General features: G+C 39.2%; 1 protein-coding gene across 4 annotated transcripts in view; it reads left to right on the top strand.

Moving 5' to 3' along the window:
• Positions 1–18,364, top strand: part of shank2a (SH3 and multiple ankyrin repeat domains 2a) — a 124,592-nt gene that overhangs the window by 13,983 nt on the left and 92,245 nt on the right. For all 4 annotated transcript variants that reach the window (XM_081715881.1, XM_081715880.1, XM_081715879.1 and 1 more), the window contains exon 2: positions 11,097–11,324. In XM_081715881.1, the coding sequence (XP_081572007.1) occupies positions 11,121–11,324 (204 nt within the window). In that variant the 5' untranslated portion in view covers positions 11,097–11,120. The remainder of the gene's footprint in view (positions 1–11,096; positions 11,325–18,364) is intronic.

The raw sequence follows: 18,364 nt of genomic DNA, 5'->3' as shown, positions 1-18,364 counted from the left end.
TGCTTTCAAGGCTAAACTGAACAAAAACTGTCCATCTTATTTTAGTTACCAAGGGACTGAGTTCCTCAGATATGTGAACACCACCACCACTATGATCTGTGATAAAGCTTTTATCTATATATTGCCTTTTCCAAGCTCAAGATTGTTTTTTGAATTCATTAAAGAGGAGATATAGAAGGGACAAAAAAACATTAGAAACATATTTTAGAAATGATGAGACTATGACACACAAAGTACCAAACATAACTAAAGGAGCAAACAGGACAGTATAAAAGGCAATACAATGGAAGGGCACATGTGCCCTGTGTGTATGTGTGTGTGGGTGTGTGTGGGTGTGTGTGTTTTTCCCACTATACAACAGAAAACGAGACTCGGACTGATGATGCTGAGTGAAGCCTTTTGTGTTAAATCACATTTGGTTGTGGGATTAATTATGAAGAAGTATCTGGTGCTGAATAATTATTAAACAGGGGTTCAATCAGTACTGATTTTGCTGGTTTTAGAGGAGATGTTTTTTTTCAAGTTAACACAGTTCCTTGGGCTCTTTGAAAGGCATGAGTAAAGACTACAAAAACAACTCCACCCTAAGTGTTTTCTACCTGTCAAGGAAAGGATTCTGTATGCAATTATATTTCCAGTACTTGGAAGACACTTTTATCCAGAGCAACTTAAATACAATTATCTTAGATGTTCTCAGCACCTTGCACTACCTGCTGTGTCAGTTGAGGTAATGACCACTCTGCTCACTGGCTACCTCAATGGAGGACAGAATGGATATTCTGCTGTGGTGAAGAGTTCTGCAACATTTTCAGAAGCAAATTAAAACAATGCCCACAGAGTGTGTTTTTCAAGTAGGTGGACCATTAGCTTGATGCAACGTCACATGGAGCAGCAAATCCAGAAACCTTGTAGTTCAAGTTTGGTTTATTTGTCACGTACACAGTCATACATGATATAACTCGCAGTGACATGGTTTGAGAGTGCTCTGTCCAAACTGAGATTAAAAAAACAGGGGTGCATAAGGAAATGTATATCTATATCTATATCTATATCTATATCTATATCTATCTATCTATCTCTCTCTCTATCTATCTCTCTCTCTCTCTCTATATATATATATATATATATATATATATATATATATATATATATATACAAAAAATATATATAACAATGTATGTACAATATATGTATAATATACATATATACTTAATGTACAATGTATGTATGGATATATGTACAAATCTCTTTTGTACAAATCTGTTGTTAAAAATGGACATACAAAACCTCAAAAAGAGATACAATGATGTCACATACAGTGCCTTGCAAAAATATTCAATCCCATTTAAAAGTCATCAAATTAGTTTGGATTACATATGACACATTTTTCCAGACAGACTTTGTCAACTCATACTGACAAAGTCAAAATTCCTTATTTATCAGAGGACCTTTAAAAAATGTACTGAAAAATGTTGCTTGCATAACTATTCAACCACCTTTAGCTGCAATAACAGCAAAAGATCTTGAGGGATGAGTTTATACCAGCTTTGCACACTCTTTTGGAGTGATTTTCACTTGTTCTTTCTGGCAAACTTGTTTCCAGTTGTGCAGGTTTGTTGGATGGACCACAATTGTTAAATAGTGATACAGGTTATCAATTGCATTGAAATGTGTAGAACATTGACCTTTTTGGTCAGCCACTCCAGTGTTGCTTTGGCTTTGTGATTGGGATTGTTGTCCTGCTGAAAAGTTTCTCCCAAGTATTAGGTGTTTTATAACAGATTTAAGATGATTGTCTCGTGGTATTGCCCTGTATTTTGCACCATCCATTCATTCTTTTGTTTTGATGTCTCTGCTGAGGAAAGTATCCCAACAAGCTGATGTTGCCATTCCCATATTTCACTGTTGTGATGGTGTTTGTTGAGGATTGTTTACTGTTAGGTTTCTGCTACACATAGCATTTTGAATTTTAGCTAAAAACTTTCATTTTTGTCTCTTCTGGGGATAAAACCTTATCTTATACGTAGTTGTGTTACACTGATTCTTTGTGCCAAACTCACAACATGTTTTGATGTGATTTTTCTTCAGTAATGGGTTCTTTCTAGTCTCCCTCCCATATAGGCAAGTTGCATGCAAAGATCTTGGTATGTTTGACGAGTGCACCTTCACTCCAGCCTTAGCTACTGAGCTCTGTCTCTCTGTATCTCCTTCAAAGGCATTGCTGGCCTCTCTATGCCCTTCTTGCTCTGATGCAAAATGTTTAGGGGTGGCCTTGTCTAGGCAGTGCCTGTGTTATGTATTTCAGCTTCCCTTTCTTCACAATTGATCTAGCAGTACTTCCTGGGATATCCAAACACATGGATATTATTTTGTAGTCTTTTCCTTATGCATACTGTGGTTGTATATAACTATCTTTAATGTCCTAGGAATGTTCTTTGGTCTACTTTTTCACAGCTTTCCTTCAAATTCACAGTTTGACCAATGGTATTTGAGTTACGGATTCTTCAGTCCAGAAAAAGTGAATAATTATAAATGATTAACATGTAGAAGCCAATTAAGGAAACTATGTCCTCATTGTGTCCAGCCATGCATTAGTGATGAAGCATAAACATGGGTTTGGTATGTAGAGTCAACCGCAGACTTAGCTGTGTTAAGTTCTGAACAATATCAATTCTCATTTTGAAATTTGCAGTAGTTTAACATTTTCAGTTTGAGCGAAAAGCAGAGTACCTTTTCTTTTGTCTTAGCCCTCTTATGTTCATTATGGAGTGTTTTAATGTCTTTTAGTGTCTATTATATATGCTGGCCAAATGAACTTTTAATGTGTATAGTATATGTATAATGTATATGGCACTAATGTGTACATTGTTTCATGCTCATTGTTGGACTAAGTTTTGATCATGATAACTGAACTATGGCAGGATAAATGATGGTACACAAAATTACAAAGGGCTGAATGGGCCCACCACTGTGTGCTGCTCTACCAGTTATGATGACATTGAAACAGTGAAACAACTTTCCACATCATGGCAATGCCCTACATCTAATAATACTAACTTTCTTTTAGTCGTTGGAATTGCCATATGAGTCTGCCCCACGTCCACTTACACAGCTTTTAGTGCATCAAAAGGTGGCCCCTCTTACGAAGTGAGTGGCTCTCAGCTCTGTGTTCATAATGGAAGTTCAATCAGCGTAAATATGAAAGGGAAGTAGTGTTCTGGGTGGTGGGGGGCCCCGGCTGTGCCCTCTACCATGCTGAGTAGATGGGGATTGCTGGATGATTCAGAGTGCTGGGCTAATCCTGCAGCAGCAGGGTACCTAGGGCACAGTTAAGCACGAAATCTCGCAGAGTCCACTTGAACTCTTGCGCTATGGATGCTGGATCATTGTCTGATTATGCTTTGATGGAGACAGACATGATTATGAGATAATTTGACTCTAATCAGCACTGTTTTCTCTGAAATAGCACCATGGGCAAAACGTCAGTTCAGAAAACTTTGCTAAGAACCCTCCTGTTTGGTGACAGAAGAGCACTGTTCACCCCTTTGACTTTCCAAACTCCATGTTGAGTCTCCCACCTAATCAAACCTACTTAAATTACAAGAGGTTACCTGCTGACTTTTGGCTTGTGACATCAAAAGACACACCCCTGTCCCAAATTCCTCAAAGAGAAGACAACATTCCCAGCACTCCCCCAACAGCACTGTACCCCCTGTAGGGCAGTAGATTGTGAGGTGGAGTTCTGATCCCTTTGCTAATCAGCAAATTATAAACAGCACTTGAATTTTCAGCCGGTGTAGCCTTTTTGCTGTCATTTGCCAAAAAAAGAAAAAAGACAAAGAAAATGCAGAGAGATTCTGAATCTTGACACATCTTTTCCATGTTCTTTAATCCTCTTCCCACACTTTACATCACCTGTTCTTTATGCAGCTTCTTTGAGCATCTATAAGTCTGAGGAGCTTTCTTTGCCCTGAGAGATGTCTGTCTAACAGTCTCAGTGCTCTGATTGCCTAGGTGGAAAAGCTGGGCTGGCTCTTATGCTGATTGGAGTTTATTGATTGAAATCAGCATTTGTGTCAGGAAGAGGAGAGGAGTGAAGTTTGATTAAATGGTTTGCACCATGGCTATCTTGTTCCAAGAGTGGGTTTATAGTGACATGCACATAAAGGTGTTTTAATGAAGCAGTTCATAAAATGTCTCAGGAAAGGAATTTTGTAAAATCTTAAATGTCGACAGACAATGGCAGTGTTTGGGATGGGGCAGGAACTGTCTTTATTTGGCTGTGCCAAGAATGTTTAAGATGACAGTAGTGTTTCGGATCATTCTACATGAAAATGAATATATAGAACATTTTTTCCCTTTTTTATCATTTCAATTACAGTTCAGTTCAGTTCAGTTCTTCAAACACCAAGGCAAAGTCGATAGTAAGTGTTGTATTCATAAACTTCCAGGGCTTGTCATTTGACTTCAGAATTTGATTGGTTCAACAGTGATGATTATAAAGTGACAAACATGGGAACAAATCACTCAACGAGAAGGATGCACTTAAAAGAGATATTCAATTTCAGTTATAATAATAATGCAAAAAGTCATTATTTAAAATTAGAGCCCATTAATAATGAATTAGGTTTGATTAGCTATATCCCGTCTATGTGACTGGAGCCTTTGGTTAATGACACAGTGTTAATGTGTGTTCAAGCATCTCCCTCTCTCTCCCTCTCTCTCTACCTGAGAAAGGGAGTATCTGTCACACTAGGCAGGGACTCGAGCACCACTGCCAAGCTCCATCAGAGAATAAGATATGTGCCTGTCTTACTCTCTGTCACTCTCCCTTCTGTCTGTCTCTTCCCCTGCTTCTTACCCTCCACCAGTCTCCAGCTATCTGACTGTGTTACTTGTGCAGTAGAGAGGGTCTAGAGTTCTGTGTTACACTCTCATGTTAATATGAATTTTTGGAGTTCAGGCTGTGTTGTTGAAGATCTGCAGTTGCAGGACATGTGCTGTCTCCAAGATGGACTAAAAACCTTGTAGTGAGTCACGGAAGGAGGAATGAATGGAAAGTGTGAAGCGCTTTTGGGTTTTTTCCTCTAATCTTTTGTCCCCTAATCTAACAACAAAAAAAAGGTCTTACAAGGACCCTGGTTGTAGGCAGGTCTCGGATGTTTCAAAATTCAGTTTAGATTCAGCTGAAGTGCTCTCAAAATTCTCTTAAATTTCGAATCCAGCTCCATGATGACAGATTTCCCTCTTTACCCCTTTCACCTGCATGTTGCCTGGTTCTTTGGAAAGTTGACCTCTCACACCTCACTCTGTAAGCAGTCAGAGTAGCTGATACGTATGAATCACAGATACAAGCAATCAAGGAGGAGTGCACACACACACACACAAACACACGCACATATAGGCACACTTGTATAGGCCATACTCCACTGCATGGCTAGCCAGTAAAGGCCTTAAAGATGAAAGAATAATAACATGGCCCCCTTCCTTACCTGACCTAAACCCTATTGAGAACATGTGGGCCCTGAAGGAAAACGCTACAGCTCCCCGAGCAGTCTGGGAAGCTGTGGTTGCTGCTGCACAAAAAGTTGATCGTCAACAGAATAATAATTCTGCACACTAATAGTTGCCCAATAATTATGCACACATAGGTATTCTCATAAGAAAGCTAAAACCTCAACTTTACTTTCTTAAATATTCAGGTTTGAGGTTTATTAACATATTGGATTGACCGAGAGCACTGTAGTTGTTCAATTAATAAAATGAATCTTCAAAAATACAACTTGCCTAATAATTTGTGCATACAGTGTAGGACAGAAGGAATGCCTTTATTTGTCATATATACAGTACAATAAAATGCTTTTTTTCACACATCCCTGCTTCCTTGGAGGTTGGGGCCAGAGCACATGGTCAGCCACTGGAGCTGAGTGGGTTAAGGGCCTTGCTCGAGGGCCCAACAGTGGCTGCATGGCAGAGCTGGCATTCAAACCCGTATCCTTACAGTTGGTAACCCACAGTTATAACGATTTTGAGGGGCTTCCATTTGCATTGTTCCAAAGCAGGCTTGTACAGATGATTGATGTAACGCTGTTGGCCTGAGTGTCACAGGGTGCGCAGCAGGATGCACAGACTTTCTCGACAGTGAATGATGTTTATTAACATTAACGCAGAAAACTTAGGTGGCACTCACATACGACATCCATGGTGAACATGATTACACATTAACATTGAACGAAGAACACATACACTTTAATGGTGAGTACACAGACTAACATTACGGCTACAGCTATGTTTACATAGATCGACTTTAACACATAAGTAGCGACATAGCTACTTATACTACCTAGCTGCATAGCTACAATGACCAGCAAAGGTGCACACACGGACAGGGGTTTAAACTAACACATAACATTAAACCCTGTGCACATGTGCGCAAACCCGGGGGGCCTGGTAACAAAACAGTACACATGTGAATCCCCCTGCATGCGGTGGACCGTACCACGTAACTTGTGTGGGGGAGGGGCATTTCATGACATTTGAGAGACAAGAGACTGAGTTATTTTGATGTGCAGGTTTATGTACAAACACCATGTAACCATGTAACCCAGTTGGGAAATATAACATATGTCTCATCTTTGGCAAGTATTTTTGACATATTAAATCATTTTAGATGAGATCATTCATTTGTAGTTAAAGTTGCCTGGTTTGCTATTTATTTTATTATTCCTTTTGAATTATTATTTTTTGATAAACATACACCACTGATCTTTTCATGACAAGGATTAAGCAGCAGGTTTTGCTTACGGACGATTTAATGAAGGCAGGGACTTCTGAAAATCATCTTATTGGTTGAGACCACTAATGTTTGTGTTTTACTGAATTGTTTATTAGTCTATACCAACCTTTGGCTATTGCATTGTATATAAAACCAGTATATAAACTTTGCCTTTAATCCTTACACATTTCATTTCAGTGGTGGATTCAGCTAAAATGAATCAACATGCAGAAAACAATTAACAATAGCAGTCCATTTGGTGATCCATTGCTGATTTTTTTTTATTGAGGCTGTATTAGACACTTCTAAAAATGACAGGTTTTATATTTTGCCGTCCAGTCCAATAAGAGCATATAGGTCACCATTGTGAGTGCTCGCTTTTCTTTAGACACTTACAGAACATCTAATAGGATTTTCAGTGGAGCAATTTCAACAGCAATCTCATGGAGATACCAGGCCACGAATAGACTGATCTCCACACAAAAGGAAGATAGTCCCATTTTCTGTCCCTCTCCTGGTGCCGCAGAGAGAACTGCTCTCTCTACATTGTCCTTCTCTTCCAATTACTTGATTCAAATCGGCTGAATAAAGGCAAGAATGGAGTGTGTTGATGAAGGAGAAACTGCCTCGTCTTCATGCCGGAAGCCGCTAGACAAGGCCTTTCAGCTGCCCAAAGGCACTGAAATTAAGATAGAGTGGCTGTTTAAAGACATTTAATAAACTTTTTTAATGTGATAGTGCTAGATTCTCAGCCAAAACAATAGGCTATTGTTTGGCTGGAACTGATTAGGTCAGAAAAGAAGGGTGCAGGTTGAGATGAGTGCTGTAATCGATTGTGTGCACAGTCACAAACATATACCTGCACGGTGCTTGATTAAATAATTACTTAATTTCATCCTCAGCCCTCAAAGTCAATTCACACACACACACACACACACACACACACACACACACACACACACGCACACACACACACGTACACACACACGTAACTAAGAAATCACCTAATTTCATCCTCAGGCTTTATATATATCATGTATATATATATATATATATATATATATATATATATATATATATATATATATATATATATATATATATATATCTCATGGCTTGTGCAAATGTCATTGAATGTGCAATCATGAGATCAGGTTGTTTTGCTCTAAAACAACCTGACACAAAAATGGCTTGATCTGATTCATCAGTAGACTACTGTAGCGCTGGTGACTTTGAATGCAAAACATTCTTGTATGTACACAACCAATCACCAAGTGTAAGCACATTTGCATCTGCAATCATAAGCATTTGGTAGATGACTCCCTTTACATGCAAATTATCATGGCATTGCGATGAATTTGGTGGGGGGGGGGTTTTTGTTGAGATTACACAAATCTCTTTCTAATTTCATTTGTATGTTAATTATGCTAATCAACCCCCTGTGTTCTTTGACAGTAACATGAGTGCTTAATCAGACTTTTATTGTTATAGTTTTCCTGCCCCAATAAAAATAAATTATTCTTGGTTTTAAAAGCACGATTAAAAAAACCCCCCAAAAAAACCTATACTATACATAAAAAATATTCATAGCCTGTACTTGTTATACTGTCATACTATCTCTGGTAGGTTTAGTTTTTACTGTGTTTTATATCTTCATAAATAGTATCTTTTTATACAATATTTACATCTATTTATATTATCTCTTTGCATGATCTCATTATATGTAAAATGTATTTTGCCTAAATGGAATTTTATTGAATATTATTGTTATTAGCTAAATTATGCTGTTTAATTTAATGGAAATATTAAAATTAAACAAGGCATAGATGAGTGTGTGAATTAGCTGATGAAGAGGTGGTGACCCTGCCACACTTTACATAAGGAAAGTGAGTGTGAATTTGGCCATTGCGCATGGATGGAGATCATCAGGGAAGCTGTTTTTAGAGGCTGATAAAGTGGGAGACAAAGTTGGCTTGCTGATAAAGAGCAAGCACAGGTAATAATGTGTATGTGTGTGTGTGTCCACAATAAAACAGGTCCTCCATCTTTGATTAAAAATAGTGCACCCATTAATGTATAAATCTGTGAAGAAAATTGTATGCAAAAATAGAACAATGAATTTGCAGTCATCACACTTTATAACACGTGTAGCTTTATAACAGCTGACTCAAAAATGTTGGTGACTTTGAAGGCAAAGCATGGGCTGCAGACAGTCAGTCCTAAACTGTGGGCATGTTTGTATGTCCAATGCATGATGCGTGTTTTCTTGCATGCCTGTGTATCTCTTTGGGTGTACTTTGTTCAGCTATGATTCTGAGTTTATGTGAGTCTGCTTTGCAGGATTGTTACCTATAATGAAAAATCATGTGTTCCTGAGATAGATGTGCATCCTGCAAATAGATGCTATTTATACTGTCCATCAGCTGTTAGAATAAGCACACTGGAAAAGTGCTGTGAGGTCATAGTACAGCACTCTACTTAGTGCTACTATGAAAATCTGTGCCCATGAAGAGTATGACCTGATCACTCAATCAGTTCGCTATTAACAAGTACAACACTCTATGTATAACTAGGTAGGATTCTAACTCACCCTCAGTTAGGGGCTGTCATTTCAAAGCATGTTCTACCCATTTCATCAATAGGCATACAGTAGCTTGTGGAGTGGTTAACCACACTAACTGTGCTATGCTACATCAGCAAATGTAGCACTAGCAATGCTAACTGATGAGCTGTTGTTATGTAAAACTACTAGGGCCAGACTCAGGATTAATGAACTGAAATGGTAACAGTGATAATCAGAACATGCAGAAAATGGCCATTATCCACTACACTAAGAGCTAGCAACGATGTATGAGCTTTAATTAACCACTTCTGTCTTGGCCTTTACCACATTTCTGCACTCCCTCAAGCTCTGCAAGCACCTCTGAAGGGGTGATAATGGTCATAATAAATTTCCTCCTGATGTTTCCTTTGCTGAAGTGTATCTCCTGTGAAACAGAATTACACCTTTGGAGGACCCCTGTATGTAACAGTTGTTATCCCTATAATGAATGTAATCTGTTCTTTGAGTTGTGTTTGCAATTATCAATGGATAATTATAAATGGAAAAAAAACTATATTGAATAACAATGGAAAGTTACAAATTCATTATAAAGTAATTTCTGAATTAATGATATATTGGATGATATAATGAATGATTAAATGAATGATATATTGGAGTTGGACTAGCTTGGTAACTTCAGTTTACAACCTCTATTACCTCACATCCTCTCTCCTCACCTCCCTTCACCTCCTCTCCTTCTCTCATCTGCTTTGACAATGAGTGAGACAATAGGAGGAAACAGGTGGAGGAGTGAAGGAACACTGTTCACATGCAAACCCCACTCTCTACCCTTGAGTATTCAACAAAGTAGCCAGACCCCACCTTACTTCTTTGAGTATTCAATGGCCAATCTCCTCCCACCCTTGAATGTGTGGCCAAACCGCACCTTGATTTTTTGGCAAGGTGCCCAGACCTTTTAGGTGGTGAACCCTAGAACTCTCTGTGTTCTGAGCTTTTACTACCTTTTGCATTCACTTCTCAAACAACAATCAATTAAGGCAAACTGAGATGATGTGTACATTGATATGTATATTGATTTATTGTTTATGGTTGGTGGGTCCTACAAAGTCTTCATAGCTTGATGCCATGTAGATGCAGTATTTACTCTCTTCCCCTTATGCATCTGACAGTTGGTAGTTTCATAGTTATGTTGTTTGATTTGGAAACAAGATTCATGTACCCTGTCAGAGATACAGGAAAAGGTGATGTAGCTATAAGATGTCATAAACCATCTCAGGAAGCAGTTTACAGCTTGCCAGCACAGTTGAAGCAGTCAGCTCAAAATCCCACCTCATATCTGAATATTTGTCTATAAAATGAGCAAAGGCAATTTCAAGGCATTTCTTTGGCTCTACCGGGGCCATGAAAACATAATGAGACGGCCTTGGGACAAACAGGCATGGCTGGAGTCACAGGTGCTGCTGCAATAAAGATGTGAGTACATTCGTTAACTGGAGGCGATGAGCAGCTCAACCCCTCTGGATGGTTTGTTATGCCTCTCAGCTGTTTCTGTCCCAGCTGATTGAGCCGTGACCGAAGTGACCATGTGCAGATTACATTACGTCTCTTGAGGCATCAGACGTGACACCTGGTGCAGGTGAATTGTGCTTCCACAGTTCCACTGCGCAATAAAACCTTATTAAATGTCAGCCATGATGTCAGCACTTTTTCATGTATATTTCCTTTGTGATTTTTTTTTTTTTTTTTGGATTCCCACAGCTGAATCTGAGAGGACTGCAGACTATGCCTCGGAGTCCCACTTCCAGTGAGGATGAGATGGCTCAGAGTTTTTCTGACTATTCTGAGGAGTCCGCCTCCGACACCTCCAAAGAGGAGACCATCTATGAAACCATAAGGGTGACGACTGAGCCGTCTCCCAGCCATATGGAGGACATCCAATCCAACTCACTGGTTATAAGGGTGGTCATCCCAGACCTGCAACAGACGGTAAAAGCTGTGTGTGTGTTCACCTTCAGTGATGTTATTTGGGGAGTTTGGTCATGCCTTAGAGCACTGTTGTTTACTTTAAAAGATTGGACAGTAAGGATGCCTTTTTGTTCTGACCTCAGCATGTCCACAACTCAGTAGTTTCTTTCTTTAGGTCAAACCTAAAGACAAGCTGTATGGGCAAACACCACAGTTTGATATGTGGCACTATTTAAGTCATGAAATCTGTTTCGACATTTGCAGGTGCAGTTGTCTCACGGTGAATGATTACAATTATTAAAACAGGAGGGAGGTTCAGCTCTGGCCAGTTTAACAGCTCTTCCCACATCACAGCAGTGCATAAGCAGCCCAGCTGTTTGGTGATCACATGGTGTGTGTGCTCAGTGAATGTTGCATAGATCAGGAAATGAACCTCCATTCAGTCCCTTCACTCTTTACTGTTCATTTTGAATAATTTAATCAGGAAAGAACATATCACTGGATGAATTAAACATATAAATACATTCATGAAGTGGTAGCAGACTGTAGTAGCAGAATGTGGATTCAGAGCATATAGGTGCTTTGTTTTTGCAATTTTTAAAATATTGTGTCTAATTACATTTACTTTATTTATCTTTATCCAGATGTTTCCTCACTGCCTAATGATATTTGTAGGGCTGTTTCTTCTCGCCTCCTGCCTGAATCTAATGTGCTTGTCCATAAAAAGAAATGTGCTTATTGGCTTCTGATCAATGTATTGGAAGTATGCTTGTTGTCTTGTGATCCATGTAAAAATAGTGTGCGTGTTGGCCTTTGTTCCATGTAAAGACTCTTTTCTCTTCATTCATGTGAATTAAGTTTGCAAGTTGTCTCATGATTCATGTAAAGGGATCTTCCGAAGTCTTCCTGAAATGAACAACAGTGGCTGCATGCATTCACTCTAGTCTGTGGCAGGATTTTAACTATCATGGGGCAGATGGGGGGCATGGCAGAGGGAGAGGAAAGATTCTGGCTCCCCTAATCACATTTGACTGGAGGCTGGAGAATGAGCTCTCCCAAAACATGGAGGTTCACCCTACTGTTCCAGTTTTACCCCTGCCAGTGAAGATCTGCAGACAGCCCCATTTAGAGCAGATTGAAAGTGGTGGTGTATACTCAGCAAAGGAGTCTGGAATAGAGGCTGTAGGTTTCTGGGGGATTTCCCCACACTCTTTTGCCAGCCAGCTAACTCTTCTCCTCATGTGGTAGTCATAGCTGATACAGCAGGTATGTTTGAATGAAAGCAGCTATAAAGACCAGACACCAAACCTCTCCAGCAGCCTTCACGTCAGCGTTACAGAAAGGCTACATTCAGAGGAATCCTAAATCTAAAAGAGAGTGTAGGCTAGCCTACCTTAGAAACATCTACCTTCTGCATACATTCATCTGGCAACTTAATAAGTACAGTTATCTTATTAGGTGTACTTGACTTTACTTGACTTGGCATTACATAAGTATACAATTACAGACTGTAGCTCATCTGATGGCATGCACAAATGTGTCAGTCAACCACTATTTTGTTTATAGCTGGTCAGTTTCTGATGACAGGACCACAAGTTGTAACTGCAGGATTGGTGTTTTGAAAAACGTTGGCTATTGACTGTCTGCTCATTGAACTTCATAATGTAGCTTATATTATGAGCACTAGTTAGTTCTACAACTCCATGTTATGTATTTATTGCAGAAATTTCTACTTTTTTCAGGTCACAGGCATAGCCAGGTCTTACAGGGACAAACACCTTTTATCTCCTTAGCGCTAACTATAGGTTTTTACTTGCTTGTGTTTGTGGCTATTTGTGAGAAATTTTGGACAATCTAGTTTGACGAATGTAAACAGTAGTTAGGGTATGTTTTATAGGAATGCTTTGAAGTTGTCAAATACTCAGTGAGTGTCATTGGTCTGGCATTATAAAAGCAGCATAGTGGCAGCCTGACACAAAGGTTACTGAGAAAAACCTGCCTCCAGCAAGCTGCAGTAATCTAATATCAAGATGACAAAGCACCTGAGTTGTAGAGGAGAAACCTGCATCAGTGAGTCAAGTTAAGAATTAAATGAGAGTATGAGCATTGATTTTACAGAAAAACTGCAAGGTCATGTGCATTGCAAGTTGGAGTGATCCTAGAGTTCTCTATTAACATGAGTGAAAGTCTTTGACTTGGGGAGGCATCTCCATATAGACATATAGCAGCTCAGTCTTACTGTGATTTAGAGTCAAGTGATGACCTGCTAAGACACGGACAGAAACCTGTGTTGGATGATAGACAAATGAAAGTCAATTGAGTATCATCAGTATAACAGTGGTATATGTTAGGATATGACTTCACTAAAAGAGAGGGTATAGAAGGAGAGCGCAAGACTTCCAAGGACTGAGCCTTGTGGGATGACAGTTGAGAGTCTGAATGGAGCAGATGTAATTATGACTGTCCCTCTAGATTTGAAGCCAGCCATCACCATGTGCCACTAATTCCAATGCTTGTGAGCATGGACAGGAGAATCTTGTGGTTCATTGTGTTAAAGGCTGCTGAGTGATCAAGAAGAATCAGCACCAATAGCTTGCCTGATCTTGTCAGTAATAGCTTCAATTGCCAAATGTGTGGAGTGTACTGCTTTAAACCCAGACTGGTTAGGATTTAGGATTAGGACTGGTTAGGACTGCATTTTGTTCTGCATAAGAAAGAGAAACACCTTATTGAAAACTGCACATTCATAGATTTTAGAAAGAAAGGAGATAAGTGATACCAGTTGATAATTACGGATGGCTAAGGTGTCAAATGAGGTTTTTTTCAGGATGGGTATAAGCCTTGCTGTTTTGATTGCCCTCAGTACATGTTGAGAAGACAAAGAATCATTCATGATGGAAAGGATGAAGTGGAGCAGATATTGCCAAAGGGCAGGTGGTAAGATTATTGAACAAGAAGAATTGTTGGATTTCTACTGTGAAAAGTAAAAGGGGTGAGGGATACTGATTATTTAGAATTAGTGGTAGTCAGAAAGAATTCACAGATTTTATTTATCTTCTCATCCGCAGTGAGGTAGGATGATGAAGGAAGAGGCTTGAGAAGAAAAACACGGTATGAAGCTTTTGTGTATCATATGCAGATGCTGCCAGCTTTTCGTTGTAGAATGTTGTCTTAGCAGCAGTTATTTGAGAGGATAATTATGCTAGAGAAACATGATAAGAAAAGAGCTCAGTGTGAACTTATGATTAAACTTATGATTGCTGCCTTTTTTGGTCTGGGATATAGAGGGCAGAAGAGGTCAATGGATGAAGACAGTGAAGAGAGAAAAATATTGGTGGCATGTTTGAGTATTAGAGTCAGGATGTAGTAAGGATGTAAGGATGCTGGAAAATAGGTTAGAAGGAGAGATGTTTGAGTTGAGTGATGGAGGGAGTAAAGAAGTAAAGTAGAAGTGTTACTACAGCTAGAAGTAAGAGCAGAAGTGTTAAAATGTAATATAAGAAAGTGTTAGTGCTGAGCCAAGAGAAGATATTTAGCCAAGTAGAATCCATTTAGGTAGCTTGAAATCATCTGGTTTGCAGAATGGCAGTTCTAGATCCCACATCTCAACACTCCCTGAGATCGTACAGATTGTGGGTTGTGGATGAGATTACTGGTTCTTCTATCTTTGTAACAGAGTAGATGTCTTTGAGGTTAGCAACACCAAGACAAAACTGAAACTCACAGAGCCAAGAAAACAGAGTACTAAAAAACTCAGAGCCTACCTTACCAAGCAAAGGGTGATCCTAGAAGATTCCTGGGTGGCTACACTCTTATTCTTTTACATTCCAGCTCTCCACATCTGCAGACAGCAGATGTAAAGCAAATTTATATAATTTTAATCCATTTGGAACCATACGTCTGTGCACATATCTGCTTTAATTGCTGCTTTTGCTTATTAAGTTTACACATTGTGTGAAGTTTGGTAAGATTGCTAAAAATGGAAGAACCCTTCAAAGCTAATTATTTAAATGTAATATGCAATGGAATGTAAATTTTGGATTAAAACTTGTAGATCTCACTGTCAAATATAGAAAATGAGTTCTGAAAGGTAAAATATACATACTAAACTTATAAAAATTTGTGTAAAAAGGAAATACTTGTTGGAAAGCAGCGTACTATGGTGAAATGTAATAACTAGTCAAACATGTAATAAATCCAGAACACAATGGACATATATAATATTCTCCCAATATTGAACTCATAAATTTGGATTCTTTTTACAGGGATTGTGTGTATGTATGTATGCACACACATGCATGTCCATGAGAGCTACTGCAAGAGAGAGATGGAGGTTGCTTACAGTACACATGAAATTTCAGACCCTTTCATGTTTTGACATTTTGGTATGTTTCAGAGTCATCTTAAAATGGATTCAACTCATTGTTTTCTCATCAAATGCTTCTACAATTTCAATGGTGAAACCACCAATGCCTAAATTTATTGAATGGACAAGAAAAGCACACTGTCTATATAAGATCACACAGTTAATAATCACTATGAATAAGTTCCAGAGTTCCTTTGTGGAGATGGCAGAACCTTCCAGAAAGGACAACTATCAGTGCAGCACTCCATCAATCAGGGCTTTATGGTAGAATGGCTAAACAGAAGGCATTCCACACTAAAGGGCACATTGGATCCCACTTGGAATATGCCAAAAGGCAGCCAACCAGCTCTCTGACCATGAGAAGCAAAATCATCTGGTCTGATGAAATGAAATTTGATCTATTTGGCCACAATTCCTGGTGACATGTATTTATGTAAACCAGGAACTCATTACTACCATCTCTACAGTCAAACTGTGACGTTGCTGTCGGCCTAAGTGCCAATGGGCGTGGAGCAGGACACACAGACTCCCTCGATATCAAGAAACATTTATTAACCTAAGACACGAATGACAACAGTGGCACTCATACACAACATTAACGAAGGACATGACTTATACATTTAACTACACGCTACAGTCATATTTAACAATGACCACACACACATTTTACATACATCAGCGACCAAACACGATGCACACACTAGCAGAGGTTTAAATAGACAGACAAAACGCAAAACATTAAACCCCATGCAGATGCGTGCTATCACGGAGGGCGTGGCTACAAATAGGGTGAACCCCCCTGCATGCGGCAGGCCGTACCACATGACTGGTTGGAGGAGGACACAAACATAGTGGTGGCTCCATCACGGGACTGTTTTTTCAGTGACAGGGACTGGAAGACTAGTGAGGATAGAGGGAGAGATGCAGAAAAATATAGACTGATCCTGGATGAAAACCTTTTCATCACAGTAACCAAGATCTTGCTCAACAAAACAAAGATTTGAAATACATGGCTATGAAAATGCAGGAGCCTAGAGAAAACTCAATGAAAGTCCTGGATTGACCCAGCCTGAGTACAGACCTGACTGCAACAGAACAACTCTGGAGTGAAACACACTAAAAATGACTGTGCCCCAATGCTGCCCATCCAGACCTGTCTGGGCTTGAACAATCCTTCCAAGAAGAGTGAGAGATTGGCAACAGAAAGGGCTTCCAAGTTTGAAGGATTATTCTGAAGAATGATTGAGGCTGTCATTGCTGCAAAAGGTGCTTTAACCAAGTACTAAGTAAAAGGTCTGAGTACTTATGTAAATGTAATATTTCAGTTTATTTTTTAATATAATTTAAAATACCTTACAAAAATATGTATTTTCTTTGTCATTGTGGAGTATTGTGTATAGTCTGATGAAGGAAAAAATTTAAATGAACCCATTTTAAAATGAATCTGAAACATACCAAAATGTGGAAAACTTGAAAGGGTCTGAAAACCTTCTAATACGCACTGTAGGCCAATTCTTGTAAGACGTATTTGCCCATTTATGTGCTTTCATCTGCACAGCTAGTTGGTGTGTGTGAACATATGCTCAGGTATGGGAGGCCAATACCACTGGACCTGTTCAATAATTCGTCCTTGCACTATAGCACATACTGGTTATGGACTAATTTACTGCATTTTTGGGTACCTTACTATCCCTAAAGCATTCCATTTCTTCTATGTATTCAACTGACTCCTCACAGGAGTTATAAAACATTTCTGTCACTTTAATTAATAGCAAGGAGTTTTGTCTACTTGTTCCATATGTCATTCTATCTCATAGGAAATAATACATTTGGTTAGAACAAGCAAGGTTGTGTTATCGTCTGGTTTTCAGGGGTTTGTTTAGTTCTGTGTGACCGCAGAACATATTATTTATGGCTTTTGGATTTTCCAGCTTTATTGTTGTGTGATGGAACTCAGTGATAGAGTGGTCACATTGGTACAGGCCTGTACATTTGTCCAATCAGAATGCATTCTACTGGAAGTAGTATTTGCTCTGGCCAAAATCTTTGTCTTCTCTTCTTTTCTAGGTGAAAATTCAGCAGTAAGCAAAGAGAGACAGAAATGTGTGGTAAAGAAAATACTTGCCTTGTGTGTGTTTCTTACAGTGCGTACAGGCTCCCCTCACACCACGGACCATAAAGTATCTGGGTGGCCTGCAAATGCAGTCATCCTCTATTAATATGATGCATTTTTGTGTGTTTCTTTAGGACTTAATGACCTCGCTCTCAGGCGTGCTCTGTATGTGGTCGTGGAGACAGAGGCTTCCTCAGGCTGTTGTGATAGGCCATAATGATGAACACATGATAATAAACAAGGAGAGGCCCTAAATAGCCAAGGAGGAAATGCCAGGCATCTGTTCAGCCGGCATGGCCTTCTGCTGCCTCCAATTCTCACATTGCTAGCCAGTAACAAGATTAAAATTGTGCGCAGAGCACACACACACGTGCACATCAGCGCCAAATTCACTGCTGTCTTCAGCTGTGCAGTAATGAAAGCCAGAATGTCACTGTCTGTAAATGCTAATCCTTCATTATTAGGTATATAGCAGTGATGAGGTTGAGGGTAATTCATTTTTAATCTGCCCCTCATAAATGGGCCGAGGTGTTGTTGTACTCGTTCACAATTTATGAGCATGTATTTTAACTATGGCTGCCT

Source organism: Electrophorus electricus, chromosome 6, assembly GCF_041902795.1.
Source record: "Electrophorus electricus isolate QZ-2024a chromosome 6, ASM4190279v1, whole genome shotgun sequence".
Taxonomy (NCBI): domain Eukaryota; kingdom Metazoa; phylum Chordata; class Actinopteri; order Gymnotiformes; family Gymnotidae; genus Electrophorus; species Electrophorus electricus.
The sequence above is the reverse complement of the archived record's forward strand: the minus strand, read 5'-3'. Positions and strand labels throughout refer to the sequence as shown.